Consider the following 26,813-nt stretch of genomic DNA (forward strand, 5'->3'; position numbering starts at 1 on the left):
GAAAGAATAAAACCTCACAAGATATATACTAACTGGGGATATTAGGGGTATTAGGGAAAGAATAAAAGCTAACAAGATATATACTAGCTAGGGATAATAGGGGTATTAAGGAAAGAATAAAACCTAACAAGATATATACTTACTAGGGATAATAGGGGTATTAAGGAAAGAATAAAACATAACAAGTTATATACTAACTAGGGATAATAGGGGTAATAAGGAAAGAATGAAACCTAACAAGATATATACTAACTAGGAATAATAGGGGTAATAAGGAAAGAATGAAACCTAACAAGATATATACTAACTAGGGATAATAGGGGTATTAAGGAAAGAATGAAACCTAACAAGATATATACTAGCTAGGAATAATAGGGGTAATAAGGAAAGAATGAAACATAACAAGATATATACTTACTAGGGATAATAGGGGTATTAAGGAAAGAATGAAACCTAACAAGATATATACTAGCTAGGGATAATAGGGGTATTAAGGAAAGAATGAAACCTAACAAGATATATACTAGCTAGGGATAATAGGAGTATTAAGGAAAGAATAAAACATAACAAGATATATACTAACTAGGGATAATAGGGGTATTAAGGACAGAATGAAACCTAACAAGATATATACTAACTAGGGATAATAGGAGTATTAAGGAAAGAATAAAACATAACAAGTTATATACTAGCTAGGGATAATAGGAGTATTAAGGAAGAGTAAAACATAACAAGATATATACTAACTAGGGATAATAGGAGTATTAAGGAAAGAATAAAACATAACAAGATATATACTAGCTAGGGATAATAGGAGTATTAAGGAAAGAATAAAACATAACAAGGTATATACTAACTAGGGATAATAGGAGTATTAAGGAAAGAATAAAACATAACAAGATATATACTAACTAGGGATAATAGAGGTATTAAGGAAATAATAAAACCTAACAAGATATATACTAACTAGGGATAATAGGGGTATTAAGGAAATAATAAAACATAACAAGATATATACTAACTAGGAATAATAGGGGTATTAAGGAATGAATAAAACCTAACAAGATATATACTAACTAGGAATAATAGGAGTATTAAGGAAATAATAAAACATAACAAGATATATACTAACTAGGGATAATAGGGGTATTAAGGAATGAATAAAACCTAACAAGATATATTAACTAATAGGAGTATTAAGGAAATAATAAAACCTAACAAGGTATATACTAACTAGGAATAATAGGAGTATTAAGGAAATAATAAAACATAACAAGATATATACTAACTAGGAATAATAGGAGTATTAAGGAAATAATAAAACCTAACAAGGTTTATACTAACTAGGGATAATAGGAGTATTAAGGAAATAATAAAACCTAACAAGGTTTATACTAACTAGGGATAATAGGAGTATTAAGGAACATAAGAGATAAAAGACAATAACAAGAGTGAGTTAGTAACAAAGTGAAGTCATGATGAAGGTAATCATAGGTTACTAATCTGTAAACATGATATAAGGTAGTTCACCAGGCTCTTAATCTAAACCTTTTGAACTGCCAGGTTTAATATTGAAAATATTCTCATAAAATACTTGGTCCATAGGGGCTTTTGTTCTGGTGCAAAATTGCAAGGGGGCTTTTGTCTGTCCACCAAATATCATTATTGTAATAGATACCTATGTCCTCTTAGTTTCTTGAATGAGAGTAATCTCTAGTACCAGACAAACTACCAAAAAGATGAGTTATTTAAAGGCGCTCCTGATAATTTGTAGTGATCTAGTCTAAATCAATTAATTGAATTACCCACTTCAACATGGCGGTTTCCACGAGCTAGCTGCCTCGATCTCCCAAAGTGAGTAGACCATCAACAAAGAAGAAAGAAGTATAAATATGGCAAGTTTTCTCCTCTGCCACTTCATTGTTAGAGGTACCCCAATTGCTGTAGTGCGCCGGCCTGAAGGAATTGCAAAGAGGTTTTTTAGGATTAGAATGGTGCAAATGGAAGCACTAGACTAGAAATCCTCTTTCAAATGACTTTAACAATGATCACTAATTGTAAGGAATAAAACTGATCAATATAAATAAAAAAAATTCTTTATTCTGTTCAATTTAGGTGAGAAAATTTCTCATAATGTACTTATAATGATGAGTTAGTTAGCGTTTATACGGTTTTAAAATAATGGTATCAAAGTATGCCTGATTACCTCAACAACCTAATCAGTTATCGTTTATTCCCCTGGGTCTCTTTATTCATCAATATATTCCTCGTTTAGATATTGATAGCTTTCTATTCCATCATTGACAGCATCATTATTGTCTCTCAGTGATATTTATGCACTTACAGAGACTGAATAAGAACATAACGGAATATTGTTTTCAACTGTAAATTCAACCTATCAATTGCTTTTACACTGGAAATAAGCAGGCCTACTGATCTTATTGACATCATAGACCATTGTCAATAATGGTATGCACTTCCAGTGATGGAATATAAATATACTCGTATAAAGTGAAATATTTTGGCAACTTGACTCTTCCATTAATATTCCCACTTACTGATTGGACCTATCTCCATATAAAGTAGAACACAGAGGCCTTAAAACGATCAATCCCATGGAACATCTTTAATATCTCTGTCTACTTTACCTTAATTGAATTAGGCCCTAATTCTCGGTTTTTTATATCATTTCAACATAATAAAGATAACTTGTAGAGGCTATGATAAAAGTAATTATGTACAAGGTGGGAGACGCTAGTCTGATTTTGGAATTCACTTAATCTTTTTAAGCATAATTGCAGCTGATCACTGAAAAAGCGATCTCTCATCTGTCAAAACTTTTTATAATTTCAAGAAGGTGAGTTTTTGTAATAAATATTGAATTAAAATTGAAAATAAAGAGAACTTGGAAAGATTTATAACCTTGAAAGTGATATTTAAAAGACTAAAGTGGAATTGAAATCGACATGGTAAACACAAGATGTTTAATCTTTCAATCCTTTTCTAAATTCATTTAAATGGATTTTTCCAAATCTATCACTTCTGCTAACAACTGAGAGTAAAATCTCGATGAAATCAACAAAGTAATGATAAACTTGAGCTGTGGATGTCTATTTTAAAACTACTTCATTAAAGTCTGTACAGTATATCTGAATGTCAACTAGAAACCCATAAAATATTCCATTGATGTTGGAAATCAGGAATATTTTTTATGGGAATTTAAGAGCGTCTGAAATTTCTTTGAATAAAGGTTGATTCACAATTTAATCGATGGATCAAATTTGGTTATTTCCTTTTACCAGTTTTGTTGAAACACTAAATATGCAATTGGTATCATGAGCTGTATGGTTGTTGTACCAGTAATGTTTCTTTTTATGGCAGCAATTTTCTCATACAGAAATCTGTTAAAAAAAAAAAAATTGTGAAGCCCAGCACACTGAGCAAATTTTAGAAAAAAAGAAAAGTGATTGGATAATATCCAGCATGTTTGATTGAAAGATGACATGCTTTATCAGCTGGTCCAAAATCAATTATATTGACCTAGCCTTAAGGTCAGCCATATGAATTTCAGGTACTGATAATGTCATCACTTCAACACAGCAAACTTTACTTCCTCTGCAGAAGGCATCTGGAGGCACCCCAGACACAATTAAAAGTTGACAAATGTGCACTGACTACACATCCAGATTATTTGAAGTTGTAAAAAATCCTGTGGAATTCCATGACAAGAGCCAAACTGTAAACAAATATTGTCTTGATCTTAAAACAATTCTTTATGGCAACAATTACAATTTTGACAGAAAAGTTTTGGACAATATAATAGAACTTTTTCTGAATCTGTTAATAAGAATGGGTAAGATCTTTTCCTGCATATTCTATGTTTTCTCAAAACCCAATAGTTTCAAACTCCTTTACAATTACAGTAGTTATGTGCATTGAACCAGCTTACATAAAATCCATGTTATTTTTGAAATTTGTTTAATAATGGATGGAAACTTGACAGATAATATGATCATTTGATTAGGTTTATCTGACAGTTATCATTCTTTTGGGGGCATCAAGCCACTATTGGTCATCAGTCATAAAGATATTAGCCGTAACACTGATAGCAGAGCCTCAGTTAGTTTGGAATAGAGGTTATCTACCACAATATTAAGTACAAAAACATGTATTAGAGCTCCCTGGGTAAAATAAAAATTAGTGCAAAATATGCACTAGAATTGTCTTAGATTCTCCAATAATAAGTGCAAAGATATTTACTAAAGTTTCTTCAGTTCTCCAATAATAAGTACAGAGACATGTACTAGAGTTTCTTAAATTCTCCAGTAATAATTGCAAAGATATGTACCAGAGTTTCTTAGATTCTCCAATAATAAGTACTGAGACATGTACTAGAGTTTCTTAAATTCTCCAGTAATAAGTGCAAAGATATGTACCAGAGTTTCTTAGATTCTCCAATAATAAGTACAGAGACATGTACTAGAGTTTCTTAAATTCTCCAATAAAAAGTGCAAAGATATGTACTAAAGTTTCTTCGGTTCTCCAATAATAAGTACAGAGATATGTACTAGAGTTTCTCCGGTTCTCCAATAATAAGTACAGAGACATGTACTAGAGTTTCTTAAATTCTCCAGTAATAATTGCAAAGATATGTACCAGAGTTTCTTAGATTATAATAAGTACAGAGACATGTACTAGAGTTTCTTAAATTCTCCAGTAATAATTGCAAAGATATGTACCAGAGTTTCTTAGATTCTCCAATAATAAGTACAGAGACATGTACTAGAGTTTCTTAAATTCTCCAGTAATAATTGCAAAGATATGTACCAGAGTTTCTTAGATTCTCCAATAATAAGTACTGAGACATGTACTAGAGTTTCTTAAATTCTCCAGTAATAAGTGCAAAGATATGTACCAGAGTTTCTTAGATTCTCCAATAATAAGTACAGAGACATGTACTAGAGTTTCTTAAATTCTCCAATAAAAAGTGCAAAGATATGTACTAAAGTTTCTTCGGTTCTCCAATAATAAGTACAGAGAAATGTACTAGAGTTTCTTAGATTCTCCAATAATAAGTGCAAAGACATGTACTAGAGTTTCTTAAATTCTCCAGTAATAAGTGCAAAGACATGTGCTAGATTTTCTTATATTCTCCAGTTATAAGTGCAAAGACTTTTACTGGATAAGCCAAAAGCAAATGTCCTATGATTAAGTGGGTAAAATATTAGCAGTTGCTTTATTTAATTTATTTAATGCCTAGCATGCCCTAGTTGAAAGATTTTGTTTAAATTTAATTTTATTTTGGTTTGCAGACAGATTCTAGTGGTGATTTACAAATAGAACATGATTCAAATGAAACACAGTTTGTAAGTTGTTTCAGAACTAGAATGTTGTGTTCGCACAATAATGTTAAAGGATTGCACATTACATGTTTTTAGTACAGTTTTTCTGTTTTTCTTGCATGTTAACTATATCTTCACTTCTTTCTTTTATTTCTGCATAGTGGATTCTTTATACACTAACAAACTATTATAATATATATTTTATACTGAATAGAAGGCACTAAATGTATTTGATCTTATTTGTCCACTGTTGTCAGAATTGCACCAAACTCATTAAACTAGACAAAGGAAGAATGCAAGTGTTCTGAGGGAGTATATAATGTCATCTGCCTAAGTTTCTTGTGGACTATTTTCAGCAATAAGTCTTACAATAATTGTCTCTTCACATTATTCTTCTCAATAGTGCAAAAGTTTTTTAGAAATATGGTGCTTACATATAACTTCATAAAGTGTTAAAATTGAAGCATTTCATGTTCAATTTTACTTAATTTTGTAGAGACCAACATTTAATGGTGATATACAGAATAGACAACCACAGTATACAGGTAGAAAGGATTCCCTACAATATCAGGTAAGACCCAATAACAAATACCAAGCATGATGAAAATCCAACAGAGACAATCATCAGACTGGAAAGCAACTTTTTGTGGGCAGCATTTATCAGAATTTCCAATGCCATGATGTGCCTTTAGTGCACAAAAGTTGATGTATCAGCCTATAAAATATATTTTCACCACAGATCTGTTTTTTTTTTTTTTTTTTTTGTCTGGACACTCAATAGAGATAGTTCAAGTCTGATACCTGCCATTATTATGAAGCTCAAATCTTTAAGTTTGTAAAGGGTTGAAAAGGTGAAGATTGAAAAATAAACTTTGGTTGTGGACACCCTTGTCCAGATAGACTATCCAGTGCCAAAATTGATTGTACTTGTGCTCTAGAAATTTTTCTATTCATCAATAAGATTTTCAACCACTTGTTATCAAAGTGTTAATCAATAGTAAAATAAGATTTGTTTGAAAACAGTTGATATGGCTAGTCACATCCTTCAATTTATTGAAATTTCACTAACAATTTCCCCTTCTGTTGATCGTTCACTTCTAAATCTCTCTCATCTTCCTGCTGGCATTAAGTTAAAAATCAATAGGTTTACCGTAATCCTGAATAAATCAACATTACTTGTCATCACAATCTGACTTCTACATCCAATATGTCCGTTTATTGATAGAGAGCTTAAAATTGAGGCCAATTTATATTTCTCATAATTCTTATTCAATCTCTGGATTATTTGGTGTGGAAAATTTTTAGGGAGTTGTTTCTCAGAAAGGGACTTTCAGAAGGGTTGTTTGATTGGTCATTAAATACCTCTTAACTTGTTTAGTAGTAGGGCAATTCCACAGTAGTTTTTTAAAGATTTGCAGTTTAGTTGAAAAAGTAACAAAGCCTGATTGCTCAGTAGGGGAAACATCATGAGGGTAGTTGCATGGCTGTTGGTAACGTGGGGTAGTGATTAGTTTTACAATGGTTTTCTGATTTTCTCACCCGATAAACATCACAATTGTCTACTTTATGTAGTAAATCAGTGAAAATCCATTGAAATTTTTCATGCATGGTGTATTGCAAGACAATTCAGTTAATCAAAATCTGTTTCAAATCATGGCAAAATGGAGAGATAAAATTGTATAGTAGTGGACTTTTCCAAAAAGAAATACCATCAGGTGAATCTTAAGGAGGTGTTGTTTGATTGATATTTTTTTCTATGTATGTCAATGAGAGATTTATTTTTGTCTAGAAGTTATTATGTTAACTTATTGCTTTCGTACAGTGATAATTTATTTGGGTCAAGCTGTCCTATAGGAGGTATTAGCTCCTTTTCTCCCGGCTCATTAAAGAACAGAGAGGCATTGAGGTCTGCTAGACCTGCTATAACCTGTCTGACATAAGTAAATCTTCATTTTCCAATTGACAATCTCAGAATGAGCTATTCATTGATGAATTCATTTACAAATTGATAGTCAAGTCTGAATTTGAAAAGAAATCTTGATTTTCAATACCCAGGTTTAATTTTATTGGGTAATGAAATTATTTAATTTGAACTATAGAATACGGCTGTTGATTTGTCAGACATGGAGGCAAGCCAACCAAGTCATCTCCATAAAAGGCTCTGTCAAGACATACCATTTAGTTTGGAAATCTACTGTTGGTTCAAAGTGAATAATGAAGATTTAAAGAATTTTTTGTGGGAAAAACTTGTTAAAAGATTTCAATCTTGACAATGATTAACGTTTCTCAAAAATTGTAAAAAAAAAAGTTGTGTAGATTGTTTGTAAAGTTGGAATCTATCTCGTCTCCTTGAAAAATAAAATTTGACCTTGGTATTTCCTTGAAAATGTTTATCATTTCAACAGCTGTGAGTAATAGAGGAAAAACATATCTTTGATTTTCCCACATGAGATGAAGTAATTTGTCTGCCGAGTTATAACAGTATTTAGGACTATTCTATATACTGTCAATGATGGATGTATTGTACTGATATCAATATGTTTCTAAGTCTAGTCTATATTCATCTAGATTTAAATACTGGTATTTGATACTGGGATGATACGAATCACTGTAATTCATACTAAATACTCTATTCTTTAACCAGACTTGACTTGACACAATTCTAAATGGCAAAGTCTCTTGTGATTTATCATTTTAGGGTATGTTTTAGAATTTTATAAAAGAATTTGTAAGAGGTTTTTTATCCTTTCTGTTAAGTATTGGAAACACGTTTCACTTCTCTACAGAAAACCTTCTTTAAGTCCCTTTAAGATATTTGCATTGCATTGATACTAGTGGTGTTTCTATGAATCATAAGGTGAGGAGGGTGGAGGAGTGGCAACAGAATTGTCAAGTGGGGCAAGTTAACAAGGTATTTTAGTGCTCAATCCCGTAAAAACGCCACTGGCTGATTCTTGAAATGGTTAAAGGGAATCAAGATGATAATATTACATGTTACATGCTGACAAACCAAGCCACAGAGAGGAATCATGTGTTCTAAAAGAGTGAGATCTTTAGGGACATCCAATTCTGAATTCTGCTCAGGAGCTTTAAACCAGGTGGAAGTTTTCCTCTGGATAGTATATAGATTCACTACTAATGGATTTTTAAGACATGAACTAACAAAATTATAGTATTTTATCAAATTTAAAATATCACTGTCTGTGAATCAGTCAGCCATATCAATTAGCAACCATCCTTAAAATATTATTCTCACTCAAGTTAAAACCTAACCTAGGAATGTCTTGGTGGAAATAAACTAATGATATTATAGGAATCCATGTTGACAATAGACAATCACAACAATCTTAATATCTGCTGTGATTTGAATTTAGAATGGTTGTAACATGGAAGTGGCAGTGATTTGTCAATTTTTTCCAGTGGGATTAGTTTATCATGTTTTAGTATTATTTAGTATTGTAAAATAATATCTTATTTGGGCTAAGATTTGCCTACCGGTAGATATGAAAAGCCCAAGATACTGATATGTACATTTAGTAAGAGATTGACCAAGTGGACATTATTTCGTTTGAGGCAACAAAAGGCTCATCAGACATAACAAAATCTGAGTATTCAGTAGACCAAACATTATATAATTTGAATTGAATATTTTAAAAAGGTTAAATGAAAGTATTTCTATATGGAAAATGAAGAATATATCTTTCCTAGGAGCACCTTCACATGATAACTTTCCTATAAATAAATAGAAAATAAGTGTCATATTTTAAGAGAGAAAAGCAGACAACCAATTATTTAGATAAGCTGCGGTGAAATTTGTCTAGGTGGAATTGAAACTCTATCAGGACTCCATTTATGCAGTGTTTATTTTGGCTGATGAAGTGAAATATTTATAGCTATGGAGACCAGACAGATCAGGTTTAGTCCATGATTAAAGATGGACTACAGAACCTAACAAAGATTTAATGTTTTACAAAGGAAATGAAGAAAAAACATATTTCTGAAGGATATAATATTCAGCAGATCTTTTCCACCATCTTTTTATACGCCCACACGTAAGATGGGCGTATATTGTAATCACCCCGTCGGTTCACATTTGGCTCGTGCTCACTCTACAGGCTACAGTTCTTTATGGATTCTTTTGATTTTTATTTTGTGTGTCAATGTCATTATGAAGATGATCCCTATTGATTTTCGTGATGATCGGATAATTTTTCACCGAAACATCGTGTCTGACTTGACGTTTTTCTCTATTAGCTATATTGTGCAACTCGTGCTCACTCTACAGGCTACAATTTTTTACAGATTCTTTTGATTTTTATTTTGTGTGTCAATGTCATTATGAAGATGATCCCTATTGATTTTCGTGATGATCGGATAATTTTTCACCGAAACATCGTGTCTGACTTGACGTTTTTCTCTATTAGCTATATTGTGCAACTCGTGCTCACTCTACAGGCTACAATTTTTTACAGATTCTTTTGATTTTTATTTTGTGTGTCAATGTCATTATGAAGATGATCCCTATTGATTTTCGTGATGATCGGATAATTTTTCACCGAAATATCGTGTCTGACTTGACGTTTTTCTCTATTAGCTATATTGTGCAACTCGTGCTCACTCTACAGGCTACAATTTTTTACAGATTCTTTTGATTTTTATTTTGTGTGTCAATGTCATTATGAAGATGATCCCTATTGATTTTCGTGATGATCGGATAATTTTTCACCGAAATATCGTGTCTGACTTGACGTTTTTCTCTATTAGCTATATTGTGCAACTCGTGCTCACTCTACAGGCTACAATTTTTTACAGATTCTTTTGATTTTTATTTTGTGTGTCAATGTCATTATGAAGATGATCCCTATTTATTTTAGTGATGATCGGATAATTTTTCACCGAAATATCGTGTCTGACTTGACGTTTTTCTCTATTAGCTATATTGTGCAACTCGTGCTCACTCTACAGGCTACAATTTTTTACAGATTCTTTTGATTTTTATTTTGTATGTCAATGTCATTATGAAGATGATCCCTATTGATTTTCGTGATGATCGGATAATTTTTCACCGAAATATCGTGTCTGACCTGACGTTTTACTCTATTAGCTATATTGTGCAACTCGTGCTCACTCTACAGGCCACAATTCTTTGCAGATTCTTTTGATTTTTATTTTGTATGTCAATGTCATTATGAAGATGATCCCTATCGATTTTCGCGATGATCGGAAAATATTTCACCGAAATATCGTGTCTGACTTGACGTTTCACTCTATTAGCTATATTGTGCAACCCTGTAGTCACTAAAGACTGTTTAATCATTTCTGACTGCTGCCAGTGGGCGTATGTTACCTTGCCTGGCAAGCTATCTTTTATTTTGAAAATAACTTTTACCTATACAGGAAAATGGAACTTGTTGACTCTTAGTGGCCTAAAGAACTCAAGAAACCCAATTTCTAGACTTTTCGAAATTTCCAAAACCCAAAGTTATCTACAGCCACCTGGAAAAATATAGACTAATTGAGTTGATAACCACTTAAATTTCCTAAAAGTGAATCTTAAATCTTAAGTTGGTGACTTCATTCTAGAGCTTTGAATTAATCATAGCCAGTCTGGTTAAAAGAAGATTTTTGTCTCTGATTAACCAGACACTATATTATTGAAAAACATTTAGGCATAATAAAGTTAATGTGTAATTTAGTCTCCAAGTTGTATCTAGGTCTATCGAGATCTATCAATAGGTAAACAGTACCATATTACCACACATTCACTTCTTCACTGTTTTCTTAAACAGATTTTGAAAATATCATTTTAAACTAAGTTTTATACAGCATTGTCTTCAGTCCTTCAGACTTTATTTCATTCCTGTCTGTCCTGTCTCAGAAGGGCCAACAAGGGTGACTGCTTCCAAAGAGAGAATTGATGTCTTAAATGTACTATTATTAATCTTGAGCATCAAATGGTACTCTGCCATATTTGAATGAAATCAATTGGACCACATATATATTTGCCAAATCTATAGAGAGATTATTTCCAGTAATTCTCTTCTAGAAAATTCATTGGAATACAACTTAGTTTTCAATTGTATGTAGAATAACAGAGGAACCCTCCTGAAATAAATTTGATACGATAATGGTAATAGATACGTGCTATTTACTAAATCAAGGCTTTTAAGAGGATTAGTACTGATCACTTTAATCACTGATTGATAGATTAGCTATCTCTTTCACGGCCGATCAATATATTTTAGCAGAATCAGACTATGGTTTGAATAAATGAAAACAGTCTTCTGTTTAAATACTCACCAACCCGTAATCAAATAAATCACCAGTAACAAGCCTAAAAAGGAATGTAGAGAGGTTTTCTTAAAATTTTATGTATATCAGGGACACCGATAGCATCAATTTGCACCGTTCCAATTTACAATCAGAAGTCTGTGGTTCCTTCAACTCTACTTAAAAATAATTAGGTATTCATTGTATCGTATTTGACAGGATGTAATAATTAGGTATCTAACTGTATTGTATTTAACAGGATGTAATGATTAGGTATCTTACTGTATTGTATTTGACAGGATGTAATAATTTAGTGTCTATTTGTACTGTATTTGAAAAGATGTAATAATTAGGTATCTAACTGTGTTGTATTTGACAGGATGTAATAATTAGGTATCTAACTGTATTGTATTTGACAGGATGTAATAATTTAGTATCTATTTGTACTTTATTTGACAGGATTTAATAATTTAGTATCTATTTGTATTGTATTTGACAGGATGTAATAATTAGGTATCTATTTGTACTGTATTTGACAGGATGTAATAATTAGGTATCTAACTGTATTGTATTTGACAGGATGTAATGATTTAGTATCTATTTGTACTTTATTTGACAAAAGGATGTAATAATTTAGTATCTATTTGTTTTGTATTTGACAGGATGTAATGAGGAGATTAGTCAGTAGATTGATACATCAATATAAAAAACAAGCCAGACAAGATGGAGTTAATGAAGATGATTTATTAGAAATTAAACAAGATATTTCTAGTCTCAGGTAACTCTTATTTCTTCAAAAAATAAAATTTTTAAATTATGCGTTTTGTTTAGAGTATTTTCCATGCTCTAAAAGGTGATGATTCAATTAAACACAGTTGACCATTCTACACTGCTTTCTATTTCTGTTTTACCCTAGACTTTTCTAATTCCATCAAATTATACTTATATATTCAAGTTTTCATGATTGACAAATACCAAAATTACTCAGCTAGGCTGGTTGGTCATGAAACAAATTGACAAACATACATGCTTTTGAATCCATGAAGTTATTATTGAACACTTTATATCTTTCACTGAGGATTACTTTTATATTTCAGGTATGAATTGAGAGAAGATCGGAAGAAAGAACATGCTTTATTGACAGGAAATATGGATTCTTTGAGGAAAGACCCGTTTGGTTCCTTTCAGTTTATATCTCCAGGAGCCAGTCCAAGAATACCACACAGTAGATCTAGTCCAAACACCAGTTCCAAATATTGTGGACAATTTTCAAAACATGAACTGGACTATCTAAAACATGAAATTGTTAAAAGTATGAAGTCTGAATTACGTGAAACTGTTTATGGTTGTTTTTCAAATTTTACCAATCAGCAAGCCATGTCTAATCTGGGACCTCTAGATTCCGAGCTCTACCAGACACATCTTTATACATCTCTTTGACGTCTGATCTCATAGTTTAGTTTCTCACTTGTTCAACCTTTATGGTTCTAGGAATGGCCTTGTCCATTTATAGTTTCTCTTTTGAGATGGTGTGCTGAGATGGCAGAAAACAGCAGTGTGTAATGGCATAGTGATCAAGGAAAGCTGAAAGAAATGTGTTGTTATTTGATGCATTATGCATGTTAAGGTTTTTGTTGGATTTAAATGATTAAAAAGACACACTCTGCTATTTTGTATGTAATGACATATTTACATTCTGTTGTATACTAAAAAAGATATTTATCATTTGATATGATCCCTGGTCAGAATTTGTGGGATAATTCTCCTAATTTATTTCAATATGTTATAAATTATATCTTTGAGCCTCAATAACCTAACATAAAACATTTGTTATTTTCCATTGAAATTAAGTATAAAAACATTCCATTTGCTTAAAATAAAATTGGCTAACACATATTTCACTAAAATCCACATAATTTCGATTTGGATTTTGTTAATCAATGCCAGTGGATTTGCCTGTCCCTTTTATCTTTATAAATTTGAATTCAAATGGATTATTAAGAGTGATTTTGAAACCAATAAGGTTAAATCTTTGTGTTTATGATGTTGTTCCCAAATAAGATGGTCATAAAATGAAATTGAAATCAACATATCATTTGAGAGTAAAGTTTGGTGCAATTTTAAATTCCATCAGTAGTGGAGAAACTACATTTGTTGTAAATATTAATTCATTATACATTCCATAGTATGTTATATCTTATATTTATTATGTCTTGACTTCTTATTTATTGTTCTATCTATTGAATAGCCGCCTACTTGAATTTTGCCATTTCAAATTTTTCAAAATGGATTTTTCAAATTGAATTTGCTGTGGCTTCGAATGTTTTCTAGTCAAGGAAAAGAAATATTTTTGAATAAGTACACTCTTTTACTGGTACCACCATAAATCTGCATTTTAAATCACCAAGCTTTAATTTTGTAAACAAAAAGACTTGCAGGACAAAAAAATCTATATAAATAATAATGTTTGAGTTCAAATATCCCAAAACTTGATCAGAGTCAATTATAATGTTTTATTTGTTTGAAATATTTTGTATTATCCATGGGAATAATTCACACTCATTTTTTTGTACATTTTACAATTTATTTTTTAAAAAAATTTTTTTTTGTGGAGTGAAGTTCATTCTTACATAAAATTTTATGTAAGGTTTGATTAATGACAGAAAACTTGTCTACTTTTTGATTTTTTTTTTTAGTCAAATCCTTTGGATGATTTTTAAGATAGATTTTAACAGATACTACTATATTTGTAAAACCTTTTTATCATTATATTATTATTTCAACCATGTTACTCTGTTTTCAAATAAAATACTATTTTGAGTAATTTAGGACAAAAATAATTTCAAAGCACTTTGCATTTGGTCATGGTAAAACTTCATAAATAGAATTATGCACGAAAGGATAAATTAAAATTCTTGATTTTCCCAGAATAGTCTAGCAAGATAACATATTAACAAGAACAGGTAGCATAAGTAGGTTACTAATGAACAGAATATAAGTGTGACTTTTCGTTTCAAAAACCATTTGTTCTACCCAAAATTTAAGTTCACTGCATGTAAAGATGATTTGAATCAACCTGGTGCTTACATATATTTACACTACTAAAGTACAGAAGTTTTAAAGAATTATATGCTGTAAAACCTTGACATCCCTCTCGTTACTATCAAATTATCATGTGATGTAATTTGTTGAAACATTGTTGTAAATTATATGCCTAGTGAAGAAAAATAATGAAAAACTTAAAAGTTATTTAATTAACTCGTCAATCTGATGTTGTTTTGTTGAGTTTCTGTTATCTTATTCTATCTCTGCATTAAATTGACTTCATATTACACTGGAGTTGAATATTTAACTACCCTTATACCCTACCCTATCCTCAGTGTCCAAACAGAGGTGTACCGGTAATGTGTAGTGCAGTGTAATAAACTAATTGCTCACAACCTACATGTCCTTCATAAATTTCAAAGGACCTCTGTTTTTATGTTACCAACACCTTCCATTTCAGAGCTAATCATTGAACAGAAAAATTGGAAATATTCAATGTAGCTTATTGTCTACCATTTTGTATGACTGTAATGATGTGCGGTAGTGGGTGAAGCTATGAAGATATGATATATGGGAAGTAACTCTTAAAATATAGCCGTCATACAACAATAAGTTTTCCACTTGAACTGTTCGTAAACCAAAGATAAATTTGATTTGTAGAAAAGTTAATGGCTCTAAAGACCACGCTCTCACAAATGATGGAAAGTTGAATAAGTTAGCACTATTACTCTTTCCTAATTTCTAACTGTTAAGGTTGACCTTAGATTACCATGCACAAGACGATAGCCTATATCAGTGTAAAACCCAGCGCAATCATTCCGAACCAAAAAAGGCCCAGACTTTAGAGCACTTAACGTGTCAACGTCCTTTCACGGAAGTACTTGATATCAAGACAGTAGCTTTGTAGTTGCTATGGTAACACATATTTTATTTTGGGCCATGAAAGATGAAATTTTTAAAATATTTTACATTTGGTGCAAAAATGAGATGCGAATGTGCAATCGGCCTTCTGGTATTTCAGTTTATGTTGTACAAAGCGGACGAGCTGGATTTGCTATTTGCTGAGAATGAAAATTATGCGGATAATGCAAATTATGAAGATTTTGAATTCGATTTTGAAGATTACGACTATGATTGTAAGTGTTTTCATCTTTAAACTCATTTTGCTCTAGTTTTAACAAATTTCTAACAGTCGACCACACCAGTTTGAATAATCATATCAGGATATCTCATAAAATCAAATCATATTGATACTTATTATAAAATTTTACGATACATTTAAAATAGAAAAAAAAATTATTTCATCTACCGATGATTTTCACTATTTGCAATTAAATTCATTTTTCTGAATAATGGGCTATCATTCCTCATGTCGTTAGTTAATTTCCAGATCGTAATTGCATATAATAACGTCTGATATATCCTGCTTCCACCGGATGCCACAATGTCATTTCCGTTATTAAAGTTCAAGGAGTTATTTATTATACACACCCCAGTATTTAATATTATTCATCCATATTTTATATATAGCATTAATAGGCTACTTATACTGTCCGACCACAATGTTTATAGAATCACAATTTACCGTTCATTTGTGATATTAAGATATTCACTATCCAAGATACTGCTGATAGTCTTAGATCGTCTTTTGTTTGAAAAACATTTCGTTCAATGTGTAACTCTGATTTTAAAAAAGAGAATTTCAGTTTGAAATGGGTTCTCACTTGATAATTCTACAAACTTATCAACCTTTATATTTCTATGATGACCTTCTATCAATGACTACGTTTTGAAACCCCCCACCAAAAGTCATTCCTTCCACACCGCCAACACCCAACATGTAGAACTGACTGTTTACAGCATTTTGATTCCCATCCGTTATATTTTTCAAAGTTTTAAATGTAAAGAAGACAACATGTAAAAATCCTGGACCAATAAAACATGGTAAAGTTGAGATTTGGGGAGATGATTTGTTAATAGACTATACATGTGATGATGGTTTTATACCGCATGGTATAACACATGGTGCGTGTGATGTTAAAAACAAAGCTTGGACCATAGATCCTGTGGTTTGTATCTGTAAGTTCTTGGTTTTTCACCATAAGCAAGTTCTTTGGATTTGCAGATTGTCAGACGCATAACTAATGGTATGAAGAATGAATTTGATTCAGCATGAGTCCTGGAAACCTGTTATTTTAATCTAGCTGATCAACATCTTTATAATACAAACACCACATTTGCATCTTCCACCCTGTTATCTTGCTTGAACAATATTCTATGGACATCATAAAAATCATTATGTATATTCATCTCCTTTATAGCATCTGATTGTAATTTTTTACTACCACCGAGAAAAGGAATTGTGACAATGGATAAGAACCAAGGTGTTGCTAGCATAACCTGTGAACAAGGTCTTCACCTGATTGGGTCTCCAGTGTTATATTGTCAACAAGGCAAATGGGTCGGTGACTTTCCTGTTTGTGCTCGTAAGGATGCCATTTCTAAATTTATATCAATATACATTATATTTCATCCAGATTCCAGGACAAATTCTGTTTTGTTTTCAGGTGACAATGTGTGCATTGATAGGCATCCATATAATTTAGTTTGCTAATTGCCTTGGACAAAAGTATACTCTTATTTTCTCCTCAAAAGATGTTTATCTTTGAAATGTATTATACTGTATGACTTTATAATTCTTTTAGGGTCAAGTGAATTGGAAAACCATTCTGGATTAAATGTCACTGAAGAGGAAAGGCTTCACAAGAAATTCGTGGATCAGTCTGATGAAAGCTGCTTCCATTATCACATTGAACCACCAAAAATTCTTTATTCCCTGGTCATTACTTCATATATCATGAACACAAAACGAAAACGTTATGTTATGGTAGCAAGATACAGCTGTGTCAATGGGTACAGACTTCTCAATGGAAATGCGGCGTACCTGTATTGTAAAAATTCAAAATGGACTGCAGAAATTATGCCAAAATGCATTTTAGGTATAGATTATCTCATATCAAATCAGCAAAGTACCCCGCCCCCACCACCTTTAATCCATGATGTTAATCCTGTTATAATCACTATTTACATGATATTGATGATGTATTTCTTGGTTGACATATCGAGTCAAATTGTTCCGCCCCTTGAAACATTTCAGCATTTCACTTTGGCATGATATAAGCCTGGGCTCTTCATAACCCCGATGAATCTGTTTCAGATAACGATCCATGTGAAGTTGACAATGGAGGCTGTGCTCATAATTGTGTATTTTACTCAAAGACCAATAAATACACTTGTACTTGCAAACCTGGTTACACTCTTGGATCAGACAAAAAGCAATGTGTCGGTAGGTTGCCTTTTCCTTCATTGATTGTGATTTGCACTACTTCAACAACAAGAAAGGGATAGCTGCTTCTGTATTAAAGCATGAAATCTGTCCTGGTCAATCCATTCCTTAATGTCACACGAAGGGACTATGAATCTTCCCTAATAATGGGAAGTGACTACGACATGATGAATCTTGGCTAACTATTTTTGTCCTTATCACTTACATCTCATCTGAATTATTTCGTGTTTCAGATATTGACGAATGTTTGGTTCAGAATGCTGGTTGCCAACAACTCTGTATCAATACTCAAGGATCATACACATGCAGTTGTAATAGAGGATATATTACTAATGGAACTAGGTGTACCGGTAAGTTAAGTCACGTTCCCCTTTTCACAAAACAGGAAGGTAATTGCCATATTGTGACCAAAGTAGGCTACAGTTTATGGGAGATAATCTTCACTTAATGCTATGAGTTTCCGCCAATGTTGTAATAATGGTCTATTAACGCTGGTACAGTATAGCTAAATATGTTCCCCTTTTCAGTGATTTTAGGGGGCTGACAAGAGAATAACCTATAACCTAGCCAACCATAAGCTACAGTTTCTGTTATACCTCAAAAGTTGAAAATCATTCCTTATGACAACGCGTGCATGCCAGGGGAGGTAATCATTCGTATGTCATAATAGGCTACAATTGATTGAGATATTAAAAGATGATATTTATATGTACCCTGTTTGCATGTAAGCGTAGGATATATAATTAGTATTATGCCTTGGTCTCTGTCATTATAGTAATAATATTCGATATTTAGTACAGGTACCTAACCTCATCTAAATTAGGGCAGAAAATCAATTTATCAAGGGTTCTGAATATTCAAGTGATTAAAGAAGACATTCTTATAAGTATGCCGATGGTTGTCATACCAGGTCTCTTATCAGGAAAGATTATCGATATATGTCATGGAACTCGTTTGCTCACAACAGATGACATTAGTAGACTACCCATGTAACCCCAAATGCGCACAGCATGAGACATACTTACATAATCTTGACCTATATCTTGTATGTAACAGCAGGACATACACACCACATATGAAAAAAAAAACGACTTTACACATACCTACACATTCTATCAAGATATATCTATCAAGACTATGCAAGTAAAGGAATGTTTTCGAAGATCCACAGCACTGCTTTTTGCATAAAATATATTCATTTCACACATTTGTCCAGAAAGTAGGCTAAGGTAACGGTATCATTGATGCCTGTTTGAAGGCTTCTCTTTTGGTGGTTTAGGCCTAACCACGTTTTCATGCTACTGGCTCACATCACCCTCAATGTTCTCTATAGAATATATTGATATAAATAAATAATAATATATCTTGAATTTTTAACGAATAAGTCTGTTTATGTGCAATGGGATTTGCAAAGTTAAAAGCCATACACTAATATTAAAAAATTTAAAATAACGTTTTGTGCAGTTTGATGAAGATCTAAATGCATGTTTTCTTGAATTGTGTAAGAAATTAGCTGCTGAAATTAATTATGCCTTATAGTTCTACACTTGTTAAGCTGTCCACGCACGGCAGTGTGCATTCCAATTTAACGACATAAAAGTTATATAATCTTTAAAACTTGTGAAGAAAATAAACAATAAGGGAAGTGTGTATTCCGAGTGGTAAGAGGCAATAAAATTAATAATAAACAGACGAAATAATCCTGACAACAATAATTCATTACATAACATAATGATTTAATCAGTCAGTGGGCCAAACATTCCGAAAAATGCCGATCCTTTCCGAAACCGACCATATGGACTCGGAGATAATCTTCGTCTGCTCCAATTTCAGTCTGCACGCTTGGCACAGTTAGCGCGTGTTGATTACCGTTAGAGCCCGGAAATGGCTGCGAATGCACAAGGCGTCCGGTTCCCGCATCCGCTCATTTCGATAGTTTTCCCGGATACCAGTTCACAGTAGTGAGTTGATATGAGGAGGTGATAGGATGTATACTCTGGGCGATTTTTAAAGGTAAGTTATTGCTAGTTATTCACTGTTGTATTCACTAGCACACGGTGTGAAATTTGAACCCCAATACTAACTGTTTCGTCGGAATCAATTTGATCCATGGAGTATATGCTATGGCCGTATATATACACCACTTTATATCTAGCACGCGGGTTTTATTTCCGACCTGTACTCTAACTTCTCATACTTTTACCGACTTTTTGAAAATTGCAAACATGAGATACATTGTTAAACTTTGTATTTATTGCTTTAAAGTTTGATGTTTTGTTAACGGGACTTCGTATTTCATGGGAATTCGTGTCTAACATTGTGTTAAGTGCACCTATATTCCGAGGGCAGTATACGTGGATATTCTACGCTTATACACAACACTGTATAGCTAGTTCTATAAATAACTATGGTATATTGGTGATAACGTATGGTTAGTAGGTCTAATGTCCCAGCAAGGCAAGCGGGCAGGAAATGATCACGTGGTTTGGTCCTGTTACATAGCTTAAGTGGTATGGTTTAAAAGGCTGGCTATATAATTAGATCTATTTACCCTATTTTCCAACTTGGTAATATTTATTCTGTTAGTAAAGAGCTGGTGTAAAATAACTTCCAATATATACTAACAGTCACAAAGTATATATGACTAATAGTTTTGAGGTTAAGACCTAAAAGTAACTATTAATTCAGGAATAAATCAAGAATGTCAAGTCCTGAAAATGCCATCAGTACTATTTGATACATGAGAAACTCCTAGTAAGATTAGTGAAGAGTCAACCCATAAACTGAGTTAGTTGACCTATTTATCCAGTAAAGCTCTATGCTTCATGCCCATATCAATAGAAAAAATATCTGCATATACTATTTCATGAAAAATTTAATGACTTCAAAAAGTTGGACTAATATATAACGCATGGCATGGTCATGAAATCCACACACTGTCTCTCCCAGTGGTTTTAACCATGTGCTCTTCTAGTCATGATGTAATATGTAAAGTTGGCCTATATGATTTAGGTCATTGCTCTTCTTACTAATATCATTTGGAAAATAGCTAACATGTATTCAACACAGTGTTTTCTTATGGGCCCTCTTAAAGATAAAGCATTGTGCATGCTGAAACAATCCCAGGTTTTTTTGAAACAGGTTAAAACATAATGTTACTGATGTTTTTTCTCTCAGTACACATATCAAAATATACTTAAATAGCGTGGACACCTTTTAAAAATTTTAATAGGCTTTTAGAAAACATATGTGTAATTCAAGAGTAGGATACAAGGGAAAAAAAATTCTCTTGAGGCATTTTTGCATTCAATTTATGACATTTGACAAATATTACTGTAAATTTCTCTTTGTAGTTTTTTTAAGGTATGTTAGATTTTAAAACAGATGAAAATATAATAGTTTTTGCAAGGAAAATTGCTTCAGTCCTAGATAATTTGAACAAGAAATTTGCACACTTTTTTTTTTCCAAAGAAACAAAATCAGAGACATGTTCCATATACTCAACATCAATAGTTGTTACCTGCATTTGTGCCACAATCTCCTAGCTAATTGGATGGGTAAAGAGTAGCTAATTATATTCTCAGGCATGAAAGATAACTAGATGAATATATCCCTTTAACTGAATGAAGTAGGTCATAATTCCTGAACCATAATTGTTTTTGAGGAAGTTTTTGATATAAAATTTTCCAGTAAGGAAATATCTCCTCAATGCCTACTTCCTTTTAGGTTTTTTTCCTTTTAGTCATTCTTTTATTCACAATATTTAGGCCATTTTTCCAACATAAAATTGAATTTTCCTTATGGGGTACAATATCTTGTCAAAGCCTTTTACAGATGTGATTCCCCTGCTTCAAGAAAGGTGTATCTGTGTTCAGAGTGTTGTACATTCTGGACAAATTATTTTGATTTTACCAACCTTTAGTTCAATTTTATTGTCTCTTTGCACAATGAAAATTGTAGTATATGTTTGCTTACGATCAAATATGTCAGCTGAACAATATCTAAGGAGTTTATGTTTCAGTATCAGTAATATATGTTTCACTGAATAATAACATACGAATTGGCATAGAAATCTGAACTATTTTGATGTGGTTTGTGTTTTTAATTGTATATAATCAAGGTTCTTCCAAGTCAACATTATGTCACAGCACCTGATGGTTAGAAGTAATCAATAAAAAGAATCAATGTCATGTAAAAATCTACTGATTGCCAATGGAAAATGTTTAGTTGTACTGAAATCTTATAAAATTTTGAAATTGAAAATGAAGTTGATATATTGATAAAACTAAGGTGTATTATGGCTTTTTATGGTTTTACCGCTAATCCATTGATTTATGGATTAAGCCTACCTGTGTTTTTGAAATAAGTTATTCCATATATCAGAATATCTCATTTGGGTGTCTGTCTCTGGTGAACTTACTTAAATTGTGCACTTATTATATCTATACTTCCCATTAAATATATTAAATTCATTTTAAAGATAAAAATTGTGTTGAGAGTAAGGTAACATGCAATTAAAACCTGCTCTGTGACTTCAAGAAATGAATATTGTAGACAATACAAGACCTTTGAAAGAAACTCAGGTCAGACAAGTTTCTGATTCTATCAGGTGTCAGAAAATCTTCTCTGACTGTATGGCCTGTCCCTGTCTTGATAACAACAATGAATATGGAAAAAATTAAATCAAGCAGGGATGCATTTAGAAAATGCCTGAGGAGGGGGAGGAGGCCAAAGATAAGAAGAGTCTTGACAAGGTCCAAAGCCACTAGAGGCCAGAGGCCCGAGAACGGATGGCCTGATTTTTGAGCATTTAGAGGACTCAATATTCACTTCAAAATTCACTCCCCTTAAATACCCTACTGAAATAAAGTAATCTAACCAATACAATAATACTAGGGAAAGTAGAATTTTGCAGAAACTTTATTACTCATATGTGATTGTATATAATGTTTTTATAACAATATACTGTACATCAACTTTATCAAGCCTGTCTATATGCTTCAATAAGTTTGTTATTTTATATTCGTTGAATTTAAGTTGCCAAATCTAAAGCAATGTTTAGTGAAAATTTAACATCTGCATCTGTTCAATGAATGGCTTAATGATTAAATGCAAAATAGGAGGCAAATAGAATAATTGACATCTGATAACTATTTTTATGTTGGTTAAGGATACTTCTTTGCATTGACCCTATTTCAGTGTCTTGTTTTAATGAAAGTCATACAAAATATTTTTCACAATAAGTGTTGTTACCAGTGTGTATTCCCATATAACTGGAAACAGTTCTCTTACAATTGGCATGCACAGTACGCCATCAAATCACAAAATTGTCACAAGCATTTAATAATAAGTTGCTGAGCAAATTGAGCAATTTTTGTGGAACTGAATGTAAGTTTAATGCATCATTTTTCAATTGTTAATTTGTTCTATTATATCTTTTCAGGTATTGCAACTAAGAAATGAAACATAGAGTATAAAAATGTTGGTAGCAGAGCGTGAATTAATCTCCAAGCTGTTACGGCAGTCCATATTAACATTATGTCGAGAAACTATGTCACAGTATAAACTGGAAGTAGATGGTATTGTGTGTATCAGTTTTGAGAATGACGCTCATCCCATTATTATTAAAGTCCATGAACAATTACAAACTGATTCAGGAGGCAGCACATTATGGGCTTTAAATAATAATAAAAGTGATAATTTTGTGAACTATGACCCATATGATCTTAGTGGTAAAAAATCCAGTGAGCTCAAAGAAAGGCTTCTCAATGATAGTCCAAGACCTAGAGACTTTTCTGTCACTGACGACGACTTGGATGATAATTCATTCAACGATAGTTCCTATTCATACAAGAACTCCATGAAACTTGGATTTTTGGCAGCAACCAGAGGAAGGCTGAACTCCAGTTTTAATGACAAGAAATCCAAGTCAAATCCTTTGGAATCAAGCTTAGCAAGTTCCCCTGATGAATATAAATCTATGTCTCCTCCACTAGGTGGTGTCAAATGTGAAGATGATGATGAAAGTGCCTTTCAAATTCCCGATGATGATTCCCCATTTTCTACCTTGCCTCTACCTGATGTTACGCCGGATGCTATTCCAACCGTCTCACGTCCAGGAATTCCTAATACCATCCATGCTCAGAGTGCCGCTTTAACTCATCCAGACGGTTATGTCTGTAGACGCTGTTTTCAAGTCCTGCCTGATACCAGTGCCTTTGAATCTCACAACCTCAGGGTACATACCCTTTTTACCTGCAAAATTTGCTTCAGGGCTTTTACAGCTAGAAATAACCTTAAACGCCATATTCGCTTGCATACCGGTGTAAAACCGTACAAATGTCCCATCTGCAACCAAGGATTCACTAGAAAGGATGACCTGAAGGGCCACGAGCTCAGACACTCTTTCAAGAAACCATTCAGATGTAACATCTGCAAGAAAGGGTATACTGATAGGTCATGTGTAAGGAACCATATGGCTAAAGAACATAACATGAAGCTTCAACATGTTTGTCCAAGATGTGGAGAGGGTTTCAGCAGCTCAGAGAAATTCACTGAACATAAGAAGACTCACCCAGAATTCAAAAATTACAGATGCGAGACATGTGACTTTATAGGAGTCAATGGGTTGATGCACATAAAGCATCAGCTGACCCATCAAGACAAGACCTATAGCTGCAAACCCTGTAATAACACCTATGATGATCCCTTTGAATATTCTGAACATCTAAAGATTCATAGAGTTGACGAATCTTTCAAATCTTACCAGTGCTGTTTTTGCGGATCATGTCAGCAAACCTACGACCAGTTTGTTAGACATGAACACTCTCATGCTCAATTCAAGAACAATACCTGTACTATTTGCTCCAAAAGTTTTATGTATCCTTCAAGTCTTAAGGATCATATGGCTACCCATAATCGAGCTGAAGAAGACGAATCTAGTGACTACTATTGTAATGAATGTCAGACTGGCTTCCCAACTCTTGACAGCTTGGAGGACCATATTGTCAGCACACATGAATCAGTCGACCAGATGATGGATGATAGCCCATATGATGATACAGTAAATGATTCATTACCAACATCAAGGCAAGATTCAATTGAGGAAGCTGAACAAAGAACTGAGCATCCACCACCAGAACCAGACGAGCCAGAAAGTGACCTCAATATCCTCAAGAACTCCTACATAACCTTACAGAAACCTCCTAGCATCATACCAATGAAAAACCGATCTCAAGGACGATCGAAGAGTTCGAAAAGTCCTATGGGCAGATTCAGTCCCCTCTCACTGAAATCTGCACTCAGCTCAACAGACAAACAAAGCCTATCAAATAAGACCCCTGATGCTTTTGCCAGCATGGTTCTGGCACCCTTTCCTCAAGATTTCGCACTTGGGGAATCCATGAAAACCTATGCAAGTACCGATGACAGCAATCCAGGTGTGAATAATGACAGTCTGTCAGACAGGAACACGTCGATTAAACTGGAGCCAGGATCATATGAGAATGGTTCAGAAGATTCTAGTGTCATCTCTGGGCCTCCCAATGAAGGAGGAGAAACTCCTGACAACCGAGATATGATGGTACTAGAGAAGGTTCAAATCAGACCACCAGGATTTGAACGAGTATTTACACCAAGTCTGCTTTTCAAATGTCATTCGTCCTTCCAATGTATTGAATGCAGCAAAGTTTTTACAGATTTTAACCAATTTGAAACCCATAGTGCCATACTCCATCGCCGATTTCTCTGCGAATTTTGTGGAAAGGTCTTTACCGCTAAACCAAACCGAGATCGCCATCTACGTTACCATACTGGTGAGAGACCATATAAATGTGGTCTCTGTGATGCTTCATTCTTTAGAGGTGATGATCTAAAATACCATCGCACTACCAAACACGCCTCAGAGAAGCCGTTTGTCTGCGACGTTTGTGGTTTGAATTTTGCTTGGCCAAAAGACCTTCAACGACATCGAAAGCAAAAGAAGCATTTTAAGATTTAGATTTATTATGTCAATGAGTAATATTTTTAGTAAAGGTGTTTTATGCAATTAATGCATGTATCTCAATCAAGTAAGGGTACACTTTTGTTACTTCTTGCCTTTTGATTTTGTACATGCATTATTTCAACCTCTGGAATGTATGTCTAACAAGTTTGTTGTTTTTCTTATGACTAAAGTTTTCTGTTAAGTTTGTTACGAAAATTAGGACATTTGGGCATTTAAAACTTCAATGAATTTATGGAATTTGAAATATTTATTAAACTTGTACAGAACCATGATCTATTAGAGCATATATTAGCCATTGAAGCTAAGATTATTGTCGAAGACTGAAAACAAAGCTCATCACTGTTGCAAGATAAGCAAAAACTTGAAATAGAATCCATTGCATGCTTTCTTTTGGTTACATAATTGAAGTATAGAGCCTCTATTGAGCTCTATTGTCGCAAATTAAGTTTTTCTTCATTTTGTACTGTATTTTCACTTGGTACATACCAACAGATTGTCGATAAGGAAACACGTGTTGACTTTGAAGAGAGAACAATACATACTATTGATTAAAACCTACACGGATTTACATTGTAAATTGACTGCATTGAAAATATTCGGAAATCTGCATAGATTAATTAATTCCATGATTGACATTATAAGATCTGTCCTTTTATGGGCATTAATATCTACTTGGCATTTATTGTTTTTTATGATCGAAAATTTAATACCTGTAGCATGGCTTTTCTACTAGTTATGACACGGACAACATCTGGAGAAAATCTATTGAAGTAAACTTATAATCAGCATATAAGCTTTGTATTAT

The 26,813-nt window shown here is 32.9% G+C and overlaps 3 protein-coding genes across 3 annotated transcripts; all 3 read left to right on the forward strand.

Moving 5' to 3' along the window:
* Positions 1 to 2,735: 2,735 nt before the first annotated feature.
* On the forward strand, positions 2,736 to 13,052 carry LOTGIDRAFT_153128 (hypothetical protein; the record flags this gene model as incomplete). Its single annotated transcript, XM_009057063.1, has 5 exons — positions 2,736 to 2,744; positions 5,313 to 5,366; positions 5,839 to 5,913; positions 12,275 to 12,390; positions 12,710 to 13,052. 5 exons carry the CDS (start codon positions 2,736 to 2,738, stop codon positions 13,050 to 13,052), a joined length of 597 nt encoding a protein of 198 aa, XP_009055311.1.
* Positions 13,053 to 15,639: 2,587 nt separating this feature from the next.
* Positions 15,640 to 17,271, forward strand: LOTGIDRAFT_153129 (hypothetical protein; the record flags this gene model as incomplete). Its single annotated transcript, XM_009057064.1, has 4 exons — positions 15,640 to 15,793; positions 16,551 to 16,736; positions 16,979 to 17,143; positions 17,225 to 17,271. The coding sequence occupies 4 exons, from the start codon at positions 15,640 to 15,642 to the stop codon at positions 17,269 to 17,271; spliced, it is 552 nt and encodes a 183-aa protein (XP_009055312.1).
* Positions 17,272 to 23,983: 6,712 nt separating this feature from the next.
* On the forward strand, positions 23,984 to 26,002 carry LOTGIDRAFT_104988 (hypothetical protein; the record flags this gene model as incomplete). Its single annotated transcript, XM_009057065.1, has 2 exons — positions 23,984 to 24,791; positions 25,629 to 26,002. 2 exons carry the CDS (start codon positions 23,984 to 23,986, stop codon positions 26,000 to 26,002), a joined length of 1,182 nt encoding a protein of 393 aa, XP_009055313.1.
* Positions 26,003 to 26,813: the final 811 nt, after the last annotated feature.

This window comes from Lottia gigantea (assembly GCF_000327385.1).
Source record: "Lottia gigantea unplaced genomic scaffold LOTGIsca_3, whole genome shotgun sequence".
In the NCBI taxonomy this organism is placed as follows: domain Eukaryota; kingdom Metazoa; phylum Mollusca; class Gastropoda; family Lottiidae; genus Lottia; species Lottia gigantea.